Genomic DNA, 19,566 nt, shown 5'->3' on the forward strand with positions numbered 1-19,566 from the left:
AGCTGAGCGCGGAAGGTGCGGGCAAGAGCCGCGGGTCTGGAGAGCAGGACTGGGTCAACAGGCCCAAGACCGTGCGCGACACGCTGCTGGCGCTGCACCAGCACGGCCACTCGGGGCCCTTCGAGAGCAAGTTTAAGAAGGAGCCGGCCCTGACTGCAGGCAGGTTGTTGGGTTTCGAGGCCAACGGGGCCAACGGGTCTAAAGCAGGTAGGGGCGGCTGTGAAGTGAGGGGGTCTAGGGGAGAAAAGGGGACAGAGAGCAGAGGAGGGGTGGTTCTTTCGATTCACCATTTTACCCCAGCTCAGAAACAACAAACACCCCACTTCCTGATCTGCCTGAGGCGGAACCAGGGCTTAGTGGCAACGTGTTCATGTGCTGAAGCAGCATAACAGAGATGAGTCAGACTGGGCTGATACGCTCTGACACGGGGTTTTCCTTTCCCAGCACATTCTTGGATGGGAGCATGAGGGCACCAGTCACCTTTTAACCTATTGGGGGACGTTAGCAGTCACATGCCCAGTGCAAACTAGGGTACTTTTGTGCATGTGTAAAAACAGGCAGTTACAAGCCTGCCATTTTCAGTGGCTCCGTTTTATTTTCAGTCTACTGCCTCAGAACCCCACACGCCTAAATGTTTCAAGTTGCATGTATGTGCACCTGAAACTCGTATGAGTATTTTCCGTCTGTGCTTTTAGAGAGGAGGAATTCTGTAACGAGTTTTGTTTCGGGTCAGGAAGGGAAGGATCCCTTTCAGTGCACCGCCATTTATGTTTCCTTTTTCCTTTTATTTCTTTGTGTTTCCAGTTGCAAGAACAGCAAGGAAAAGGAAGCCCTCTCCAGAACCAGAAGGTGAAGTCGGGCCCCCTAAGATCAATGGAGAGGCCCAGCCGTGGCTGTCCACATCCACAGAAGGGCTCAAGATCCCCATGACTCCTACATCCTCTTTTGTGTCTCCGCCACCACCCACTGCCTCACCTCATTCCAACCGGACCACACCGCCTGAAGCGGCCCAGAATGGCCAGTCCCCCATGGCAGCCCTGATCTTAGTAGCAGACAATGCAGGGGGCAGTCATGCCTCAAAAGATGCCAACCAGGTTCACTCCACTACCAGGAGGAATAGCAACAGTCCGCCCTCTCCGTCCTCTATGAACCAAAGAAGGCTGGGCCCCAGAGAGGTGGGGGGCCAGGGAGCAGGCAACACAGGAGGACTGGAGCCAGTGCACCCTGCCAGCCTCCCGGACTCCTCTCTGGCAGCCAGTGCCCCGCTGTGCTGCACCCTCTGCCACGAGCGGCTGGAGGACACCCATTTTGTGCAGTGCCCGTCCGTCCCTTCGCACAAGTTCTGCTTCCCTTGCTCCAGACAAAGCATCAAACAGCAGGGAGCTAGTGGAGAGGTCTATTGTCCCAGTGGGGAAAAATGCCCTCTTGTGGGCTCCAATGTCCCCTGGGCCTTTATGCAAGGGGAAATTGCAACCATCCTTGCTGGAGATGTGAAAGTGAAAAAAGAGAGAGACTCGTGACTTTCCGGTTTCAGAAAAACCCAATGATTACCCTTAATTAAAACTGCTTGAATTGTATATATATCTCCATATATATATATATCCAAGACAAGGGAAATGTAGACTTCATAAACATGGCTGTATAATTTTGATTTTTTTTGAATACATTGTGTTTCTATATTTTTTTTTGACGACAAAAGGTATGTACTTATAAAGGCATTTTTTTCTTTTGTTAACGTTATTAGCATATCTTTGTGCTTTATTATCCTGGTGACAGTTACCGTTCTATGTAGGCTGTGACTTGCGCTGCTTTTTTAGAGCACTTGGCAAATCAGAAATGCTTCTAGCTGTATTTGTATGCACTTATTTTAAAAAGAAAAAAAAAGCCAAATACATTTTCTGACATTGTAAGATTGCCTTACTGTCTGTCATTCCTTATTGCTGGCCCCTTTCTCAGGCCGGAGGCCAAGTGGTGGAGAAGGAAAGGAAATGAGTGAACGGGCATGTTGTCAAGTGGGCATGCCACTGGGAAATACCAGTTTACCCTGAAGCATTGTCCTCAGAGGAGTAGGAAAGTAGATTTTGAATCTCTGTTTTGTTCAAAAGTTCAGTTCCTGAGATAACTGATGACTGAGAGTGCTGCTGGGAAATTTTCAGGATTGTGTGGTCTTTGGGGTTTTTTTTTTTTTTTTTTTTTTTTAAAGACAAAGTTGACCGCTGTTCACTGTCCACGTGATCAGTTGTAAGATTACAATGCTGCATGCTAGTTGGTTACATAAGACACAATTCCAGTGGTGGAAGGCGGTTATAATGGATGGTGGTGTGTACAAGATGGCACTGCCATCTTTGAGCAGCGCCCAGCTCTGCAGCGCCACTTCATCTTTTTAAACACCCTAGAGGTCTGTTTGTTGTTGCTGTTGTCCTTTATTTTGAAAGAGTTGCAAGAGAAGTTACAGTCCAGGTGAACTTGGAGATTGTGGGATTGGTTTTGTTTCTGTTTTGTTTATCATTTACCTGTAGTGCTATTGCTGTTGATACTATCACCTATACCCTGTTTCTAGTGAGTGCTGAATACAGTATGGTACAATGACAGTAACAGCCGCGTGGTGCTGCCAGGACTGCCCTTGGGCATATCAGTGACAGCCCAAATGTGGGTGGAGGAAACCTGTAATTTCCTTCTTACATGTGTTTGAAATACCAAGTGAATAATACTGTTCTGGAAAAAAATGATAAACTAGTGGAAATTAAAGAAATTAAGGGTTTTATATAATAGGCCCCACCTCTCAAAATATTTTTAGAAGTCTTTTTGTAAACTAATTTCTTTTGATCACTATTTTGCATCAGTAAAATGATTTTTTTAAAACCAATAAATCATCAATTATTAGAAATAGTTGTCTCACAGTGATACTGGTTTTTCTTTTGTGCTGTTATGATTTAACATTGACAGGAACACTTTTAAATCCTTATGTTCAGGTGTTTGTAACTTGGCCTTATAATTAGGCTGAATTATGGCTTCAAGGTCTAGAATTTATGTGTATGATTCACAGCCTAGCTTCTATTTTCATTTGAAAATACAGATTTTTACCAACTTTGGATTCTTTTTTAGCTGTATGTTTGTCTTTCCTTTTTAAATTGTTCAAAATATTTTTTAATGGTCAAGTTACTAACACTTGAAAATCAGATACTGCACCAAATACAGTATTTTTTCATAGTGTTTTTAATGAGTGCACCTATTATTACTACTGTGCAAGAATTCATGTTACCAGTCATTGTTATATTACAAACAGACTTGCATGATTAACCAGTTGTTACACTTTTTTTTTTCAAATTGGAGTATATATGACTCAGTTCAGACTGGTCTCTCTTATGTGAATGCACACATGCAGAAATGCAGAGTCAATTTTACATGCCCATAAAGACATTTGTAAAGAAATCAGCTATTATGATCTGTTGTATAAATGTGTATCTAGGCACTTTATTATAACTGGAATTTGACCTCATAGATGTTACAACTTCATCAGTCATTTGACCTAATTTGGTAGCTATCTGTATGTTTTGCAATCTTAATACAGATACGCGTTCCAAAAAGATTAATAGAGAACCATCCTGCTGTTTTGGATAAGTCTGTCCAGCTGTGGAAAGGGCAACCTGTGGTTTCTCTGTACTGGTGTTTAATGGGGGAAGAATATGAACAGCTTTAAAGAGCTGTGTATTGTGGTTACTACTATTAAGAAATAAGAGCTGCACGAGTCTGACTGGCCCTTGGGTGGCCTTTGTGGAAGGCTCATAGCTGGAAAGTGTTGATCTGGGTTTTCTGGCATTCTTTTAAGTTAAAAAGTTAACATTGGGACGTGGGTTTGATCTTTTGTTGTACCTGATGACAGTGCAGAGATTCTCCACAGCTGGATAAAAATGTCAGAAAGCTACTTACTGTACATGGGCAGTATCAGATTTCAAATCCTAATATTTCAGCTATGCTTTTAATACTCAAAATATAAGGGGATGGGGTGTTGAAGCTTTCCCTTTTTTGCTTTAACAATTTATAGAATTTAACAGATGTACTGTCTTTTATGTGGCCTCACATTTAAAGTTATGAGAACATACACATGGTTTACAACTTTTACTATATACCTTCCCTTGGCCACCAAGTATTTTAAAAGTGTGCCACCTTTTAACCTTTACTTTTTTTAAGTTGAAGGTGATACTTTTTCTATATATGATGAAACTCATGTCAACTGAAGTGAGTGTAATCTCAGATATCAACATTATTATATTTTAAAATCACGCTATGGAAATATCACCTGAATTCTGTCATTTGTCAGATTTACAGTACCTTTTTTTCTTTAACTTTTAGCATTAAATAAAAATAAAATTGGGAGCACTGAACATTTTCTGAGGCCTTTTTTAATTTTCTAAAGCAAGCTTAGAATGGCTATTGTTTTAATCACTAATGGTAATGTGACTAAAGGATGTGTGGGTTTGGGGTTGGGGTTTGCCTGAACTTCAGGAGATAAAAGACATGGAACAAAAAGGCAACTGATGGTATAAAAAAGAAGTGCCAGGGACTGGGGAAAGGGCAACTGGATAGGGGACACAGATGAAAGAGCTGAACAAAGTACAGCTAGAAAGCATTTGTTTATTTTTCAACTAGCAGCAGAACCAACCATTCTGCAATAGTAGATTGGAAGGAGAAGATAGTGACGACACTGAAAAGACTGTCAAGACCTGGAGCTGCTCTTTGGAAAGCTTTGGAATAAAACAGCTACCTTGGGCCATAGGAAATGCACTAAAGACAAAAGGGATTTAAAAAAAAAAAAAAAAAAAGCAAAGCCTTATACTTTGGAAAGCTTAGGAATGAAAAAAGCCAAATCCATGTATGAGCTTTATTGATATCCTGAAACCTAAATTTATAAATAGAGATAAAAGGTAGAAAGCACGGAGACACATTTTACTGGCTACTCTCATATAGTAAGACATTTCCTAGATGTTGCAGCTTTTACTCTTTTTATTGATTAACGGCTTGGCAGACTTCTCTATGAAAGGAAGTTGTGAAACTTATAAAGAGTTTGAGGCTAGGATATACATAGAGTTACTACTATATGTTTTAAATTAAACAGCAACAGTGAATGTGTACTTGAATATATTTACACTAGGGGTGGTCCAGTGACTAGGAGGGGGGCCCACCACTATATATATTTTAATAGTTTTTCATTATTAGTAGGCTATTAAGGTCATTTTCAAGAAACCATATTCTTAGCAAGTTACAGATAATAATAAACAATTTTTCATGTAATAACTAGTTAAAAGAAATAGGATGAACTTCAGTTTTTTTAAACAAAAGTGGTAAATTTTATTTTTATTGAAATTGAAAATAGTGCAGCTTGTAGAAGTAATTTTCAACATTTCAAAACCTCTTCCCAAAGATACACTTTAATGACTGCATTTCGTTTTCAGTTAAGAAAACAAACCGAACTCTTGATGTGGCAGATGTCTTTGTTTATTCCCCAAAGGGGAGTTGAGGGAGAGTTAAAAGGAAACTATGGAAATCCTTTTTTAATTCCTAGACTTTTAAGTCCCTCTTTACTCAAAGTTGTTTTGCATATGATTTATAGATGGTTTTATTTGGTTAGTGAAGAGTAAAATGTTTCTCTTCCTGATTCCTAAGTGTATACGTGGAATCATTCAGAAAAATGTTCAGTTGTGTGTAGGCCATGAGAAGTCCTGAGTCACCCTCATTTGCTTGCCTTTTGTTCGTAGGGAACAGTATGAGAAGACACGCCTTTCCTCTGTCACAGACCAAGGTCAGATGCACCAATGAATGGAATACATATTTACCCAATTTATCATCTGGGGTTCTAGAAATCGGGGGTGGGGGTGGGGACTGTTTTAACTCTTTCAGTGCCACTGGTTAGGCCTCTGACAGCAATAGTACTACAATCAAATAAAAATTACAGGTGTGACTTTCCAGATTACAAACTATCTAGATCTCTTGTTGGCTGTTCCTGTTGACAGCCTGCATTTTCCTTAATATGTGTGAACCCCTCACTGTAACTTAAAAGGCACACAAATAGACAATTTATAAATTACTCGTTAAGAGGTTAGCTAGAAAATGAGTAGATTTATGGATTATCTGTGGATTCCTCCATTAATCCTCAGATAAATCCATAATTTGTCAGGGATACCCACACTACCCCTAGTTATTACATTAATTGATACCTAATTTAACAGTGAACATTGTTTTAACTCATTACTGTGTCATCTGCTCCCTCCCCGTGTCAATACAACTTAACCTAAAATGCTTGATTGGAAACAGCTCTCTGATTTGTTGATTTGGAGTGTAACTTGCCTCTTTAAAAGATTATAGAATACAAAGTCTGTGTTTATACTGGTTTGTATCAGAAAATTGTGCACATCTGCCTGGCACAACATAAAACAATCCATACAACCCACAGAAAAGGTATTTTAGGGCAAAAAGTAACTATACCACAGATCATTATTGAGAATCATTTAGACATAGTATCTTAAAAGCTGTTCTTTTATTTTTAATCCAAAAACCAACTGAGTAAAATTTCCTTGTAAAACAACCCTATTAAAATGGTATAAAGTTTCTTCTGTAAGACAAACATTTATTTGGAAAATAGAACAGCACTGTATGACTCACACTAACTCAAAACATGGAATAAAAAATCTTCAATGCAAGTAAAATATCACAGAATCAGCCATGAAAAGCCTCTGGGAGATGATTTCTGCCTAGGTCAGATAAGTCTAGAGACTAGACTACAGGATTCCTAGTTTAAATTGAGAGCTTCAGCGCACCGGTTGCTCTCATCCTTTGAATGGGCTTTCAGAAGTTAGATTGCGTAATCCAAAGAGCCTCCTCCAGCAGCTCTGCAGACGCCCTTGATGCTGAGATAAGACATCCTGTATAGGGTAATAATGTCACATTTGAATATTTCTAAATATAGTTTACATTTTGGGGGAAATTAACTACATTACATAATCTGTAGATCACATCACTTACCACTTTTACTTAGCAATTAGTATTTCTAAGTATATCATCACCATCAGGTAACATTCAGATGCCCATCATGCACCAAAAATGAGTTCGGTTTTGTTGTGGAGGCACTCAGCAACTTTAGCAGATAAATATTTAAGTCATTGCAAATTTATCTGCAATATTATAGAAAACATCTTTCCTATACTAGTTCAAATAGAGTACTTTGAATTGCGTATGTGGCTATTTATGTCTGGGGCGGGTGGGGTAGGGGGGTGGAATTAAAAACCCAGAAACAACATTTCGCCAGAGCTAAGGACCTCAATTTATTTTAATGCATGGAAAGAGTTTATTAAAAGTGAACCTCAAATTACTGAGCTTTTGCCTTATTGTATGATTTTTAAAGTATTTGCCGTACTAGTAAGAGTTCTGCAGAGAAGTGACATGTGGGAGTAGAGATGGTCTGGGTCAGACTAAATCAGCATTTCTTTGGCACAGGCTTGGCTTGGGCCGTCTGCCTGAGCCGACTATATGTGTGAGCTGCAAAACAGAAAAAAGCTGTTGAGAGCCTTAGCCCAGGCTGAGAGCCCATTACCCCCATTTTGTTATTTCTGCCTGCAAACAGCAGTTCAATTAGCTTTTCTGGTGATAAAAGATAAAGATTTATTGTACCCCATATACAATTGAAATCAGAATTTCACAGGAGGGTCACAGTCATTAGAGAAGTTTTGTAATACTATTCTCCTAATAAGCACCATATGGGTTGTTGCTGTTATTATTTAACACCTACTAAGCAGGCATCTCATTCTAGGCTCTGAACAGCTGAGAGGCTAGCTCCTACCTTTTGTGCAGCTTAAAGTCAAAGCCACAGGTAGGAAATGTCACTTTGCTTGGTTCAAGACACGTATTGACAAGAGTTAACTACGAGTTTGTTTCCTTCCAGTTTATCTTACAAACCACAGTAAAATTCTGACATAGGAACACAGTCCGAAGTCCAAAGTGCTTTCGCACAAGAAGTTCATTATGCCCAGCGTGCAACTCATGCATCAAAGGGGCCGCCAGACCCCATCATCTTTATACAAATCAAGAGGCCAGTTGGAACAAGGAGGCTGGTCAGAGTGGTCAAATTGTAGCTTTTCCTTTCTTTTTTTAAAAATTTATTTTTTCACTTTGTATCGCTGTTCAGAATGGCACTTTTTAAATGGAAGAAAGAATCCAGCCCTGGCAAGCCCTGTTTACTCCACGGGAAAGAAAGGGGAGGAGGCTCCCTCACTCTCCAACAGCCTGGAGCCCACGAGGAGCCCTTGCTGCGGTTTCCAAGGCGGCCCCCTGACTTGCGCCGCGCCTCTATTCTAGAACTTTTCCCGGGCTGGAGCAGCGCAGTCTCCGCGCGCCCGGCTCTGCGCACGTGGAACCCCGCGACCCCGGGCGGGGCGGGACTGGACCCGATGGGACGGGGCGGGGCGCGGGCCCGGAAACGGGAAACGGCCCTGTGCGCCTCGCCCCGCCCCGCCGCCCTGTCCTGGCTCCGAGCGCCAGGCCGAGCCCGCGCGCCAGCTGCCGGGCTATAATTAGAGCTACCGCGGCCCGGGCCCGGCCACCTCCCCGCGCCCCCCACCCGCGTTCCCGGGGAAGAATGTGCGAGTGCGCGCGAGGGCCCGCGTGCGCCGCCGCCGGCGCGCTCTTTGGAGCGGAGACCGCGTGGTGAACCAAATAAAGTAAAAGGTCTGGCTCCTGCTGGGCGAGGCCGAGCGAGGAACGTGCGCGCCAGAGCAGGGGTGTGGCGAGCCCTCGGTGGCCCAGAAAAGATCAAACGCGCGTCAGCAGCAGCCCTGGCTGCCGCCTGCAAGGGTCCCCGACTGGCCGGGCTGTACTGGGTGGATTTTCCAAGTTGGAGATGGCGCATGACAAGAGCTGCCCCAAATCAAATGTCACTCCCTTTTTGGAAATCATGATGCTGCCTTTTTTTTTTTTTTTTTTTGGCTGTAGCTATAATAAGCCAAATGTTCCGTGCTGGTGAAGTAAACACGCATGTTTAAGAAGCATCTGTGTTAGCACTAATGGATGGTGCATGCTAATAAAAATGTATTTATTAAGCAAACCTCAGGACATGCCCCTATGGGAACTGCCCAGAGTACTGTAACAACTGACTGCCTGGAATCAGTTTACTTTCCATCAAGAAACTTTTATTTAAATTTTAAGAAAAAAATTTTTCTTTGATCATAGCATTGTTGTGCACTGAGGTTCTACCGAATTAGTTTACTGCTGATTTTTATTAATTATTCCCTCTAATACTCTGCAGTATTTTCTCAAAAAATGAACAACATGACCCCTGTCACTTTAAAAACTGACATTAAACTGTTTCTCCATCACCACCTTTGGAGTTGCGGGGGGCGGGGGGGCAGGGTGCTGGCTACCAGAAGTAGCAACTAGATTGTGGATTAAGTATTGTATAATAGTTTTGTTTAAAAGTGAATGAACGGGTGAATGGATAGGAGGCTAAAAAAAATAAAGCCTTGCTTCAGGCTTGTGAATTCCTAGACACAACCCTACCCCAAAGACTTCCTTCACCAACATATTTTTCTTTTTAGATAATAGGCACAAAAACCATTTAGAAGCTTGAGATGGAAATCGTGCAATACAGTCTACTCTTTATATATGTTACTGAGGAATCTGGAAGCTTTTTCGGGTCGAAATGCAATTCCTAGGAAATTATTCTTGCTCTTTTCCTGTGACTGTCTTGACACAGCAGCAATGCAATTTCAGTGGCTCTGCTCCTTCACAAAGACCTTTGAGAGGAAACTATGCTGAGAGATGCAAAATCAGGGTTCTCTGAAAACACCTCAGAATTGTCCAGTTCTGCCCCCAGATAAAACCACTAGAATAAAGGTCAGGAAATCTCCAGATGTTCTTGGGCCTTGTGCAGTCATCTCAGGTAATTCAGTTAAGTTTTGTGTCTGTTTTGCAATTATTAAAAACAATACAGCCCAGGCACAGTGGCTCACGCCTGTAATTGCAGGACTTTGGGAGGCCGAGGCGGGCGGATCACCTGAGGTCGGGAGTTTGAGACCAGCCTGGCCAACATACTGAAACCCTGTCTCTACTAAATATACAAAAATTAGCTGGGCGCCATGGTGCATGCCTGTAATCCCAGCTACTTGGGAGGCTGAGGCAAGAGAATCTCCTGAATCTGGGAAGCGAAGGTTGCAATGAGCTGAAATCGCCACACTGCACTCCATCCTGGGCGACAAAGCGAGACTCCATCTAAAAAAAATATATATACACACACACACATATATATCCACACGTATGTATATACATAGACATGTATATATACACACGTATACATATGTGTGTGTATGTGTGTGTGTATATATGTATATATATGTTGTACTTGACTCAAAGGGGGCTAAAATATCAAATGAGGTAACCTCTATGACAGGTTTCTGGTTTTTCATTTATCAATGAGACATGAGAAGGTGCTGTCATACAGGGCATCATTAGGTGATTGGCACAGTGAGTGCCTACCACCCAAAATAGAGACTTTCAGTTATTATATTAAACAGAATAATAGCAAATCGCTTTGAAACACTGGAGAGAAGGGGCTCCCTCTGCTGTCATCACAGAAAATGCATTGTCTCAGGCCAGAATCTTGTACCTAGAGTACTCACTGGGTTTCAATCGCAGTACCAGAAGATTCCCGAAGTTATCATCACCTTGGAAGATGTATAGTTTTATTGGAACTAAAATTAAAATATCACAAAGAAAGAATATGAAACACCCTATGCTCAGATTCATTTACTCAAAGCTCAGCCTGCCTATGAACCACCAAAATGGTCTACCTCACTCCATTTATGACTTTAAAAGTGAGGATGGTATTTGTGTGACTGGTAGCAGCTGGGGGTGAGTGGGTTGAAAATATGTTTGAACATATTTCATTTTTGTTAAGATTTATTTAAATAAGGAATCAATAAAAATGATGTATAATGGGAAATAAGAGCATCTTCATTGGATTTTGACCTTGATAAAAACGTGTTTGTGAAAAAAAAATCCTTTAATTTTCTTGTAAATCATATTTCTTTACACAGGAGCCACTGGATTCATGAGTAAGTCTTCAGCGGTCATGAAGAGTTGGGTTTGTCACCACAAATGTGTAGCACTGGAAGGAACTGATTCAAGGTCTCAGTAACAAATACTGGCTGAGCTGAGTCTCAAGCAATGACCAGACCAAGCCAGAGATCTTTCATCTAGGCCATGTTTGCTGAGGGGTTGAGGACATGGATGGAATTAGGTTGAAACTCTTCATGAACAAGATGAATTGTAAGCAGTTAAGAAGGAAAAGACACTGGACATGGTGGTTCGCATCTGTAATCCTAGCACTTTGGAAGGCCAAGGTGGGAGGATCACTTGAGACCAGCCTGGGCAACATAGTGAGACACCATGTCTACAAACACTTTAAAATAAATAACAATATTTATTGTTAAATAAACAAATAAATTGAAAAGGAAAAGAGATGGCATGTGCAAGAGTTGAGAGACTGGAGAGGAAAAATTACATGAAGGAACCAACATCTGGTCATAGCCATTCATTCATTCACTTATTCGTTCATTGGTTCACTTACTCTTTCACTCTACACATACATCTCATGGTAAATAACATGACCTCTGGGGTCAGACTGCTTACTCTTAACTTCCAGCTCCACCTCTCTCTGACCTTAAATATAAAGGTATTAAGAAACAGTATGTTCAGTTTGCTTCCAGAAACCACTTTCTTCATTCTGCCACCTCACTGGCTGTTCTTTCACTGCTTCCTCATTATCTCACTTGGAGTGCCCCTAAGCTTAGTCCTCAGATGGTTTTTTTTTCCCTCTCTCTGTCTACACTTACTCCCTGCAATCTCATCCAGACTTACGGTTTTGAAATAACATTATATGCTGACTTTCAGTTTTATTTCTCTAGCCTAGACCTTCATCCTTGAGTGCCAGCCTTGTATATCCAGCTACCTACTCAGTTGTTCGCTTGAATATCTAATTGACATCTCTCATTTATACGTCCGAAGTTGAACTTCTGATCTCCCTCCCACCCTCCCCACACCACCGCACCACAGTCTCCTTCCAGTCTCCTTCCAGTCTTTCCCGTTTTATAAAATGGCAGTTCCATCTTCTAGTTATTTAAGCCATAGACCGACCTTAGAGTGGTCTTTGACTTGGATTTTTTTCTCAGCCACTCTCCACCCAGTCTATCAGCAAATCCTCTTGGCTCTACCTTCAAAATGTATTCAGAATCTGACCACATCTCACTCCTTACTAGACGCCGCCATCATCTCTTGTCTAGCGTGTTGCAGAGTCTTCCAGACTGTCCTTCCAGTTTCTCCTTGTCCTCTGCAACTTATTCTCAGTTCAACAGCCAGAATAAACCTTAAAAATATTCATCTGATCTTGTTTCTCCTTTGCTCAAAACCTTTTGGTGCCTTTCTGTCTCCTTCAGAGTCAAATCCAAAGTCTTTACAATGTCCATCAAGGCCATGCTACCTCCCAGACATGGCTCCTGTCCTTGTTCATGCCAGCCACGCCAGCTTCCTGGTATTCCTTGACCTTGCTAAGCATGCTCCCACCTCATGGCCTTTGCATTTGCTCTTCTCTGCTTGGAATGCTCTTCCCTCAGATGTATGCATAGATGTATGCATTCCCTCATTTCCTTCAGGTCTCTATGCCAATGTCCCCTTTTCAGTGATCTCCCCTGATCAGTCCCCTGATCTTCCCTGACCACCCTCTATTAGCATCCTCTTGCTCCTATAACAACATCCCACAAACTTATGGATTAAAAGTACACCAAATGATTATCTTACAGTTCTGGATGCCATGATCTAAAATTAAGATGTCGGCAGGGCTGGTTTCCTTGGGAGGCTTCAGGGGAGATGCCACTTCCTTGCCTTTTCAGCTTCTAGAGGCCACCCACATTCCTGGGCTTGTGGTCCCTTCCTTGCATCACTCAGCTTCCTGCTTCCATCATCACTGCTCTTCCTGCCTCCTTACGAGGATCCTTGTAATTATATGGGGCCCAGCTAAGCAGTTCTAGGATAATCTCATCTCAAAATGGTGAATTTAATTACATCTGCAAAGTCCCTTTTACCATGTGACTTCATATATTCACAGGTTCAGAAGATTAGAACAGAGACATCTTGGGGGGCCATTATTCAGCTACCATAATATATTTTATGCACTATATAAAATTATCCATGCTAAGCTACTTCACATTCTATAGTCTCTGTTCCTCTTTTATTTTTCTTCCTAGTACTTTGCCTCATCAGATGTTATGTATTATTTACTAATTTATAAGTTTTTTTTGCCCCAGATCCTAGGCCCTGCATGCGGTAGAGCAGGGATCCCCAATCCCCAGGGCGCAGCCCCATATGGGTCCATGGCCTGTTAGGAACCAGGCCATACAGCAGGAGGTCAGTGGCGGGTGAGCGAGCATTACCTCCTGAGCTCCACCTCCTGTCAGATCAGCCACGGCATTAGATTCTCATAGAAGCATGAACCCTATTGTGAACTGCACATGCAAAGGATCTGGGTTGCACACTCCTTATGAGAATCTAATGCCTGATGATCTGAGGTGGAACAGTTTCATCCCCAAACCATTAACCCCTTCCCTATCAGGTCCATGGAGACACTGTCTTCCATGAAACCAGTCCCTGGTGCCAAAAAGGTTGGGGACTGCTGCCACAGAGTGTAAACTCTGTGAGGAAAGGCAAAGTGACCCCTACTGATATGGTATGGCTCTGTGTCCCCACCTAAATCTCATGTTGAATTGTAATTCCCGTGTTGGATGTGCGGCCTGGTGGGAGGTGATTGGATCATGGGGGATGGTTTCCGATGGTTTAGCACCATCCCCCTTGCTGTTCTCGTGATAAAGTTCACGAGATCTGGTTGTTTGAAAGTGTGTAGCACCTCCCCCTTGTATCTCTCTTCCTCATGCTCCTACCACGTAAGACATGCCTGCTTCCTCTTTGCCTTCTGCTGTGATTCTAAGTTTCCTGAGGCCTCCCCAGCCATGCTGCCTGTACAGCCTGCAGAACTGTGAGCCAATTAAACCTCTTTTCTTTATAAATTATCCTGTCTCAGGTGGTTCTTTGTAGCAAGGAGAGAACAGACTAGTACAGCCACCTGTCATGATCATGTGTGCTGTAAATATTTGTTAAAGGAATAAATTTAGTTTCTAACCTCAACAAGGGAAATATGGTGAAAAGTAATAGAAAATAAGAAAAGAGCCATAACAATGTATTTATAAGATACAATAGAAACCCAATCAGCCTACCTTGGGAGAGAATGCTGAGGGTAGCAGCCATGAGGTGGGGTTGACCAGACAGGATAGAGGAAGAGCAGAGCTCAGAGGAATATGAGGGGCTTTGGGATGCTAAGCAAGCACAGGGACCCCACAAATGCTGTTCAGCCAGGACACAGGGTCCACACAGACAGACCTGGATCAAAAAAACCAGAAAGAAGCAGTCAGAGGGCGTATGGTAACTAACCACATCAGAGTCCCAGTCAGAAGGGTGATGTGTCTTGAGATGCTTTTACAGGTGCAGAGTTTCGGGGGATTTAAGATAAAGCAGGAGGAAGTAGGCAGGAAGCAGTTCTCCTTGTGGCATAGGATGGTGACCGCTTTGCTCAGGCTGAGCCTGCAGCAGTGGTGGGACTTGGTTCTGATTGCTGGGTCACAGGCGGGTGCTGCTGCCATCTGATCAGTCACTGTGGTCTTCCATCTTCTGGCATGGGAGGAGACAGAGGGCGGTAGGGGGAGGGCAAGACTCACTTAGCAGCTCCTTGGGTGCTCTTAGGAGCATGTTAGCAGCAGTTCTTTTTTTTTTTGAAAGATTCTAAGTGGACATAGGACAGTGTCATGGTTAAAGGCAGGACTGCCTTCAAATCCCAGCTCCACCATAGCTAGCTGTGTGTCCTTGGAAATACGTTTTGTTCTTTAAGAGATTGTCAGGAAGAATCAGATAGGAGCAATCAGGGTGTTGTGAGTCCTGATTATGCAGCAGATATTAATCATATCATGTGACTCCAATCATCATGTCCTAATACTGTCCTCCAAACAGAGGTAAGGATTATCCCACCTGACAATGGATAAGTTCTTTGATGTCTCTAAACCTGTCTCCTCATCTGTAGGATGGGAATAATAATAGTACTTGTTTCTTAAATTCATTGTGAGGGTTAAATGACGCAATGTGCAAAGTCTCCTTGAGTCTGTGATTTAATATATGTGAGGTCTTATTATTTATCCCAAAGCAGGAAGCATCAGGGTTCTGGGAGGGTGACTTAACCTCACCTGCTCTTCCTCTCACACAGTCTTCCCACTCAGGTCTTCTGTGGATAGAGTTCCTCTGACAGTATTCTTTTTTTTTTTTTTAACCAGATGGAGACTCGCTCTGTTGCCCAGGCTGGAGTGCAGTGGCATGATCATGGCTCAGCAACCTCCACCTCCTGGGTTTAAGCGATTCTCCAGCCTCAGCCTCCTGAGTAGCTGGGACCATAGGCACATGCCACCACACCCAGCTAAGTTTTGTATTTTTAGTAGAGACGGAGTTTCGCCATGTTGCCCAGGCTGGTCTCGAACTCCTGAACTCAAGCAGTCCACCTGCCTCAGCCTCCCGAAGTGCTGGGATTACAGGTGTGAACCACAGCGCCTGGCCAATCTTCTTTAAATGCTTATTTAACACCCTCAAGCTTCTGAGACCCCTCTCCAGATCCCTACTCAGTGAAACCCATCCCCACCACTTTCAGAGGTAATAGATTGCTGGTCCTTTGTTCTGCTCATGCTCTGCAGACTCTGCTCTAAGTCTTCAGTTGCAAGTCTGCATGCCTGTGCTCTGTTCAGGCTCCTACGAGCCCCACTGTGGGGAGCTCTGGTCCCTTTTTGGCTGTGGGGAAGAGAAGCAAGAAAGGACACCATGTTCTAGGAGCGAGAGAGAGGTTGGTTTGGAGAATTTTAAGGCTGCTTTAGTTTTGGTTCTGTCTCTCCCTAGCAGCAAGGACAAAGGTCAGTTTTATGCTAAATTAACTAAATGTATTTATCACTCCTCACACCCTAGCTATGGAGGGAACACTAATGCTTATATTATAGAATTATGAGCATGAAAATGCTCTGCAAACTCTTAAGTAACATGAAAATGCTGACTTTTATTGCCTAACTTGGGATTTTCTACCCGAACTTTGCTTTAGTGATGAAGTTGGGAATCTGCTTTCCTTACACAACGTTTTTACAAATATCAAGACTACTGATGAACTCTTCTCTGACCACCTGAAATATGTATCGAACACAATTCTTCCAAATCCTAAGCTCGTCCTGAGGACGCCACCTTTTCTGTGAGGTGGTTCTCATGGCTTTTGGTGCAGTTATAAGTCACTGGGTCACGTTTCTGCACTGCCTTGCAGAAATGCTCTGCTCAAATTTGCCATGAGGTCCACAATAGGAGCCAGGAGGTCAAAGGCACCAGAGGATACCATAACCTTCCTCCTAGCAAAGCTGGGAAGACCTGCCAAGCTAGCTGCCCTTTACTTTAGTCCCCATAGGAAGGCCACTATATTCAAGTCTGAATATAAAAACAGAAGGAGGCTGGTTCCTTTGGGCATATCTGACAGAGATTGGAAATACCTCCGCTACTAATTGGGGGCCTATACAAATGAGTGTCTCATTTCAATGTGTGGCCAGGATTCAATGTAAGATTGCTAAGGTGGGAGCTATGGCCTACCTGCTTTGTCTTCCTTGAGCCATAATAAATGCATTTATAAGACACCATAGGGGCAGATACAGTCACTCTGCCAGGAGAGAGGCAGCAAGGGGGAGGGGTTCGCACAGAAAGAGACACTGAAACTCCTTTGCTTTGGGCTCCCAGGTCCCACCATGAAGGCTCACATCCGCCCCAGTCCCCAGGCTGACCCAAGCATGAAGTGGACTTTTGAGGGGCCTCTCCCAGTCTCAAGATCATCTTGTAACTCTGAGTTCCCATGGGGCTCCCTGGGTTTCCTTCCCTGCCCCAGGGCTATTGTCCTTAGGAAAGGCTTCTAGGTGGCTCCAGGCCCCTAGATCACACCTCTCAGCTACTTCTTCCCTCTCTGGGCCCATATTGGGCAAGTCCATGGGACAGAACTGTGCCTTGGCCCATGACTAAGCTCTGTTTGGTTGCCCTGTCCCCACAACCTTAGGTCTCTTCTAGGACTGGAGATCTACCATAAGCCCCAGTGCAGTGAAGAGGATTCTGCTGCTTGCCTGGTTTTCTTCCCAGCATCTCCTAGGGGATGGCGTTCTGTCCAGGTTCTCTGTCACCATACCGTGCCTTCCTGTTGGGTCTCTCCTACTTCATATTGGGCTCCATGATGCCGACCATTTTCTGGACTGTGTCTGAGACTCTTGGAGCTTAGGATGCTGCACCTCATCCCGGCCCATCATCTCTCAAATCAGATTTTGCCACCAAATCAGTTGAACCAGTGCCTGTCCCTTCTTAGTAAACAAGTTTGGTGTCACTGACTTATAAGTCAGGGCTTTCCAGAACCTGACTAATAAACAGAACCAATAGGATAGAGAAAGAGAGAGACCGAGTTGAAGGAATTGGCTGATGTGATTGTGGAGGCTGGAAAGCCTAACATCTGTAGAGCAGACCAGCATGCTGGAATTTTGTTGTGGAGTTCATGCTGTAGTCCTCAGTCTGAAATCTGCAGGCTAGAAACTCAAGCAGGACATTTATGCTGTAAACTTGAGGTCCTGTTCCTTCTCTTTGGGAAACCTCAGTCTTTGTTTTTAAGGTCTTCAGTTGATTGGATGAGGCCCATCTACATTATGGAAGGTAATTTGCTTTACTTGAAGTCTACTGATCTAAATATTACTCACATTTTAAAATACTTTCAAGGAAACATCTAGACTGGTGTTTGGCCAACCGGGCACATAGCCTAGCCAAGTTGACACATAGCATTAACCATCATGGCCATTTTCCAAGTTTCCTTTTCCTTCTCCCTTGGCCTCACCAGATGATGATGCCTCTACCCGTTGTGATGCTTTCAAGGGCAAAATCACAGAAAATCCTACTCAAATAGGCTTAAACTTTAGGAACTTAATGGCTCTGGAAACTAATAAAATCTACAGTCAGGTAGGCCCTGGCTCTGACTTGCTTAAGGTTTAAGCTTCTTCTCTCTCTGATTCTCGTATCTGTGCCTTCGCTGTGTTGATACTATCTTCAGGCAGCCTTCCCTCCTGCTTACAAGATGATGCACTTTCTCTCACATCCAAGAGGAAAGAGGGCAGAGCATTCCTTCCAGAACAAGTCCCAAGCTTCCCTCTGATTGGCTCAGTCTCAACATCATCATAGTGGGCAAGGAAAAACTCTGCTCTGATTGGCTCAGGTCTGCCCATTCCCTAACCAATCCCAGGGCAAGGAGATGGGATTTCCCTGACTGGCATCTAGTTAGGAGTCTTTCCCTGCGATTCGGAATAGGATCAGTCCCACCACAATAAATGGTTGCTGCAGAGTGGCTGAGGAATGGACTAGATGCTGGAAGATGAACTTAGCACTCCACATCAGCCTCCAAAGCAGGGCTGCCTGGAAAGAAGAGTGCTCCCTGCGTGGATACCAGAGCAGTATCAGTACATCATGGCGGAGTGGGGTTGTGGCTGGTGGACATGTGCTCACTTCAGATGCGCTTGTCCCTGATCTGTTTGCTCCTCCCTCTGATCCTGAGGGAGCGCTCACCTCAACAGGATTAAACTCCTAGCAGCTGGCTTTACAACTGCGGGATTTGGGGTGTTGCTGGGAGCCACCCAGAGCTGAGGTGCATGATTCACGCTGTTCTGATTAGTGGCTTGGCAGGGACAAAGAACGAAGGAGGAAGGTGGCTTAGAGACAAGCTGGGGCAGCCCAGAAGAGGGGGTTGTCTTTGAGATTTTGATCTGTAGTTTGTTTTTGTTTAAAAAACCAACAGCTGAGGTGGGAAGACTCACATCTTAACAAGTTGTAAAATGCCTCCTCCACCCCGTCCTCTGTCTAGGCCTCTTCCCTCTTTACTGTTCTGCTACTGCAGTCTCTGGCACAGGCATGTCACCCAGAAAGCCAAGGGAGGGAGGGCGATGCAGCCTCACGGAAAAGCACACCGGTTCCTCGCGCACAGTGAGACGGGAGCGCGCGGCCTGTTGGTGTGGGCGGCCCGGGCGCCGCTTCCTACACTAGGTGTTCCCATCAGTCTTTGAACAAGGGCCGTCCACTGTCTAAGCAGACACACGCCAGGTACCTGCGTACCACGTTGGAACTGAGGAAGACTACGAGAAAAAAAACAAAAACAAAAACAAAAACAAAAACAAAAAAAACAGCTGAGGTTTTTGTGGCTCCAGTATCACTCTGGGCGAGTGAGAGAGGCATTTGGGAACCAAGCATTGCTGGGATTAAACGAGGGCGTTGCTATCTCAACAGGTACATAATTCTAAATTGTGCGAGGGGAAAAAGTCATCCTGTTGACTCTGAATAAAATGCCTTATGGTTTACAAAGCTGTTTTGCCTCTGTTGGGTCATTTAATCCTCGTA

General features: G+C 43.7%; 1 protein-coding gene across 1 annotated transcript in view; it reads left to right on the plus strand.

Annotated features, from left to right (window-relative positions):
• IRF2BP2 (interferon regulatory factor 2 binding protein 2) overlaps nt 1-4,385 on the plus strand; it is a 17,829-nt gene extending 13,444 nt beyond the window's left edge. The window contains exons 4-5 of the mRNA XM_011989376.1: nt 1-207; nt 805-4,385. Of these exons, the coding sequence (XP_011844766.1) occupies nt 1-207; nt 805-1,520 (923 nt within the window). The 3' untranslated portion in view covers nt 1,521-4,385. The remainder of the gene's footprint in view (nt 208-804) is intronic.
• The last annotated feature ends 15,181 nt before the right edge of the window (nt 4,386-19,566 follow it).

Source organism: Mandrillus leucophaeus, unplaced genomic scaffold (genome assembly GCF_000951045.1).
Source record: "Mandrillus leucophaeus isolate KB7577 unplaced genomic scaffold, Mleu.le_1.0 Scaffold350, whole genome shotgun sequence".
NCBI lineage: Eukaryota > Metazoa > Chordata > Mammalia > Primates > Cercopithecidae > Mandrillus > Mandrillus leucophaeus.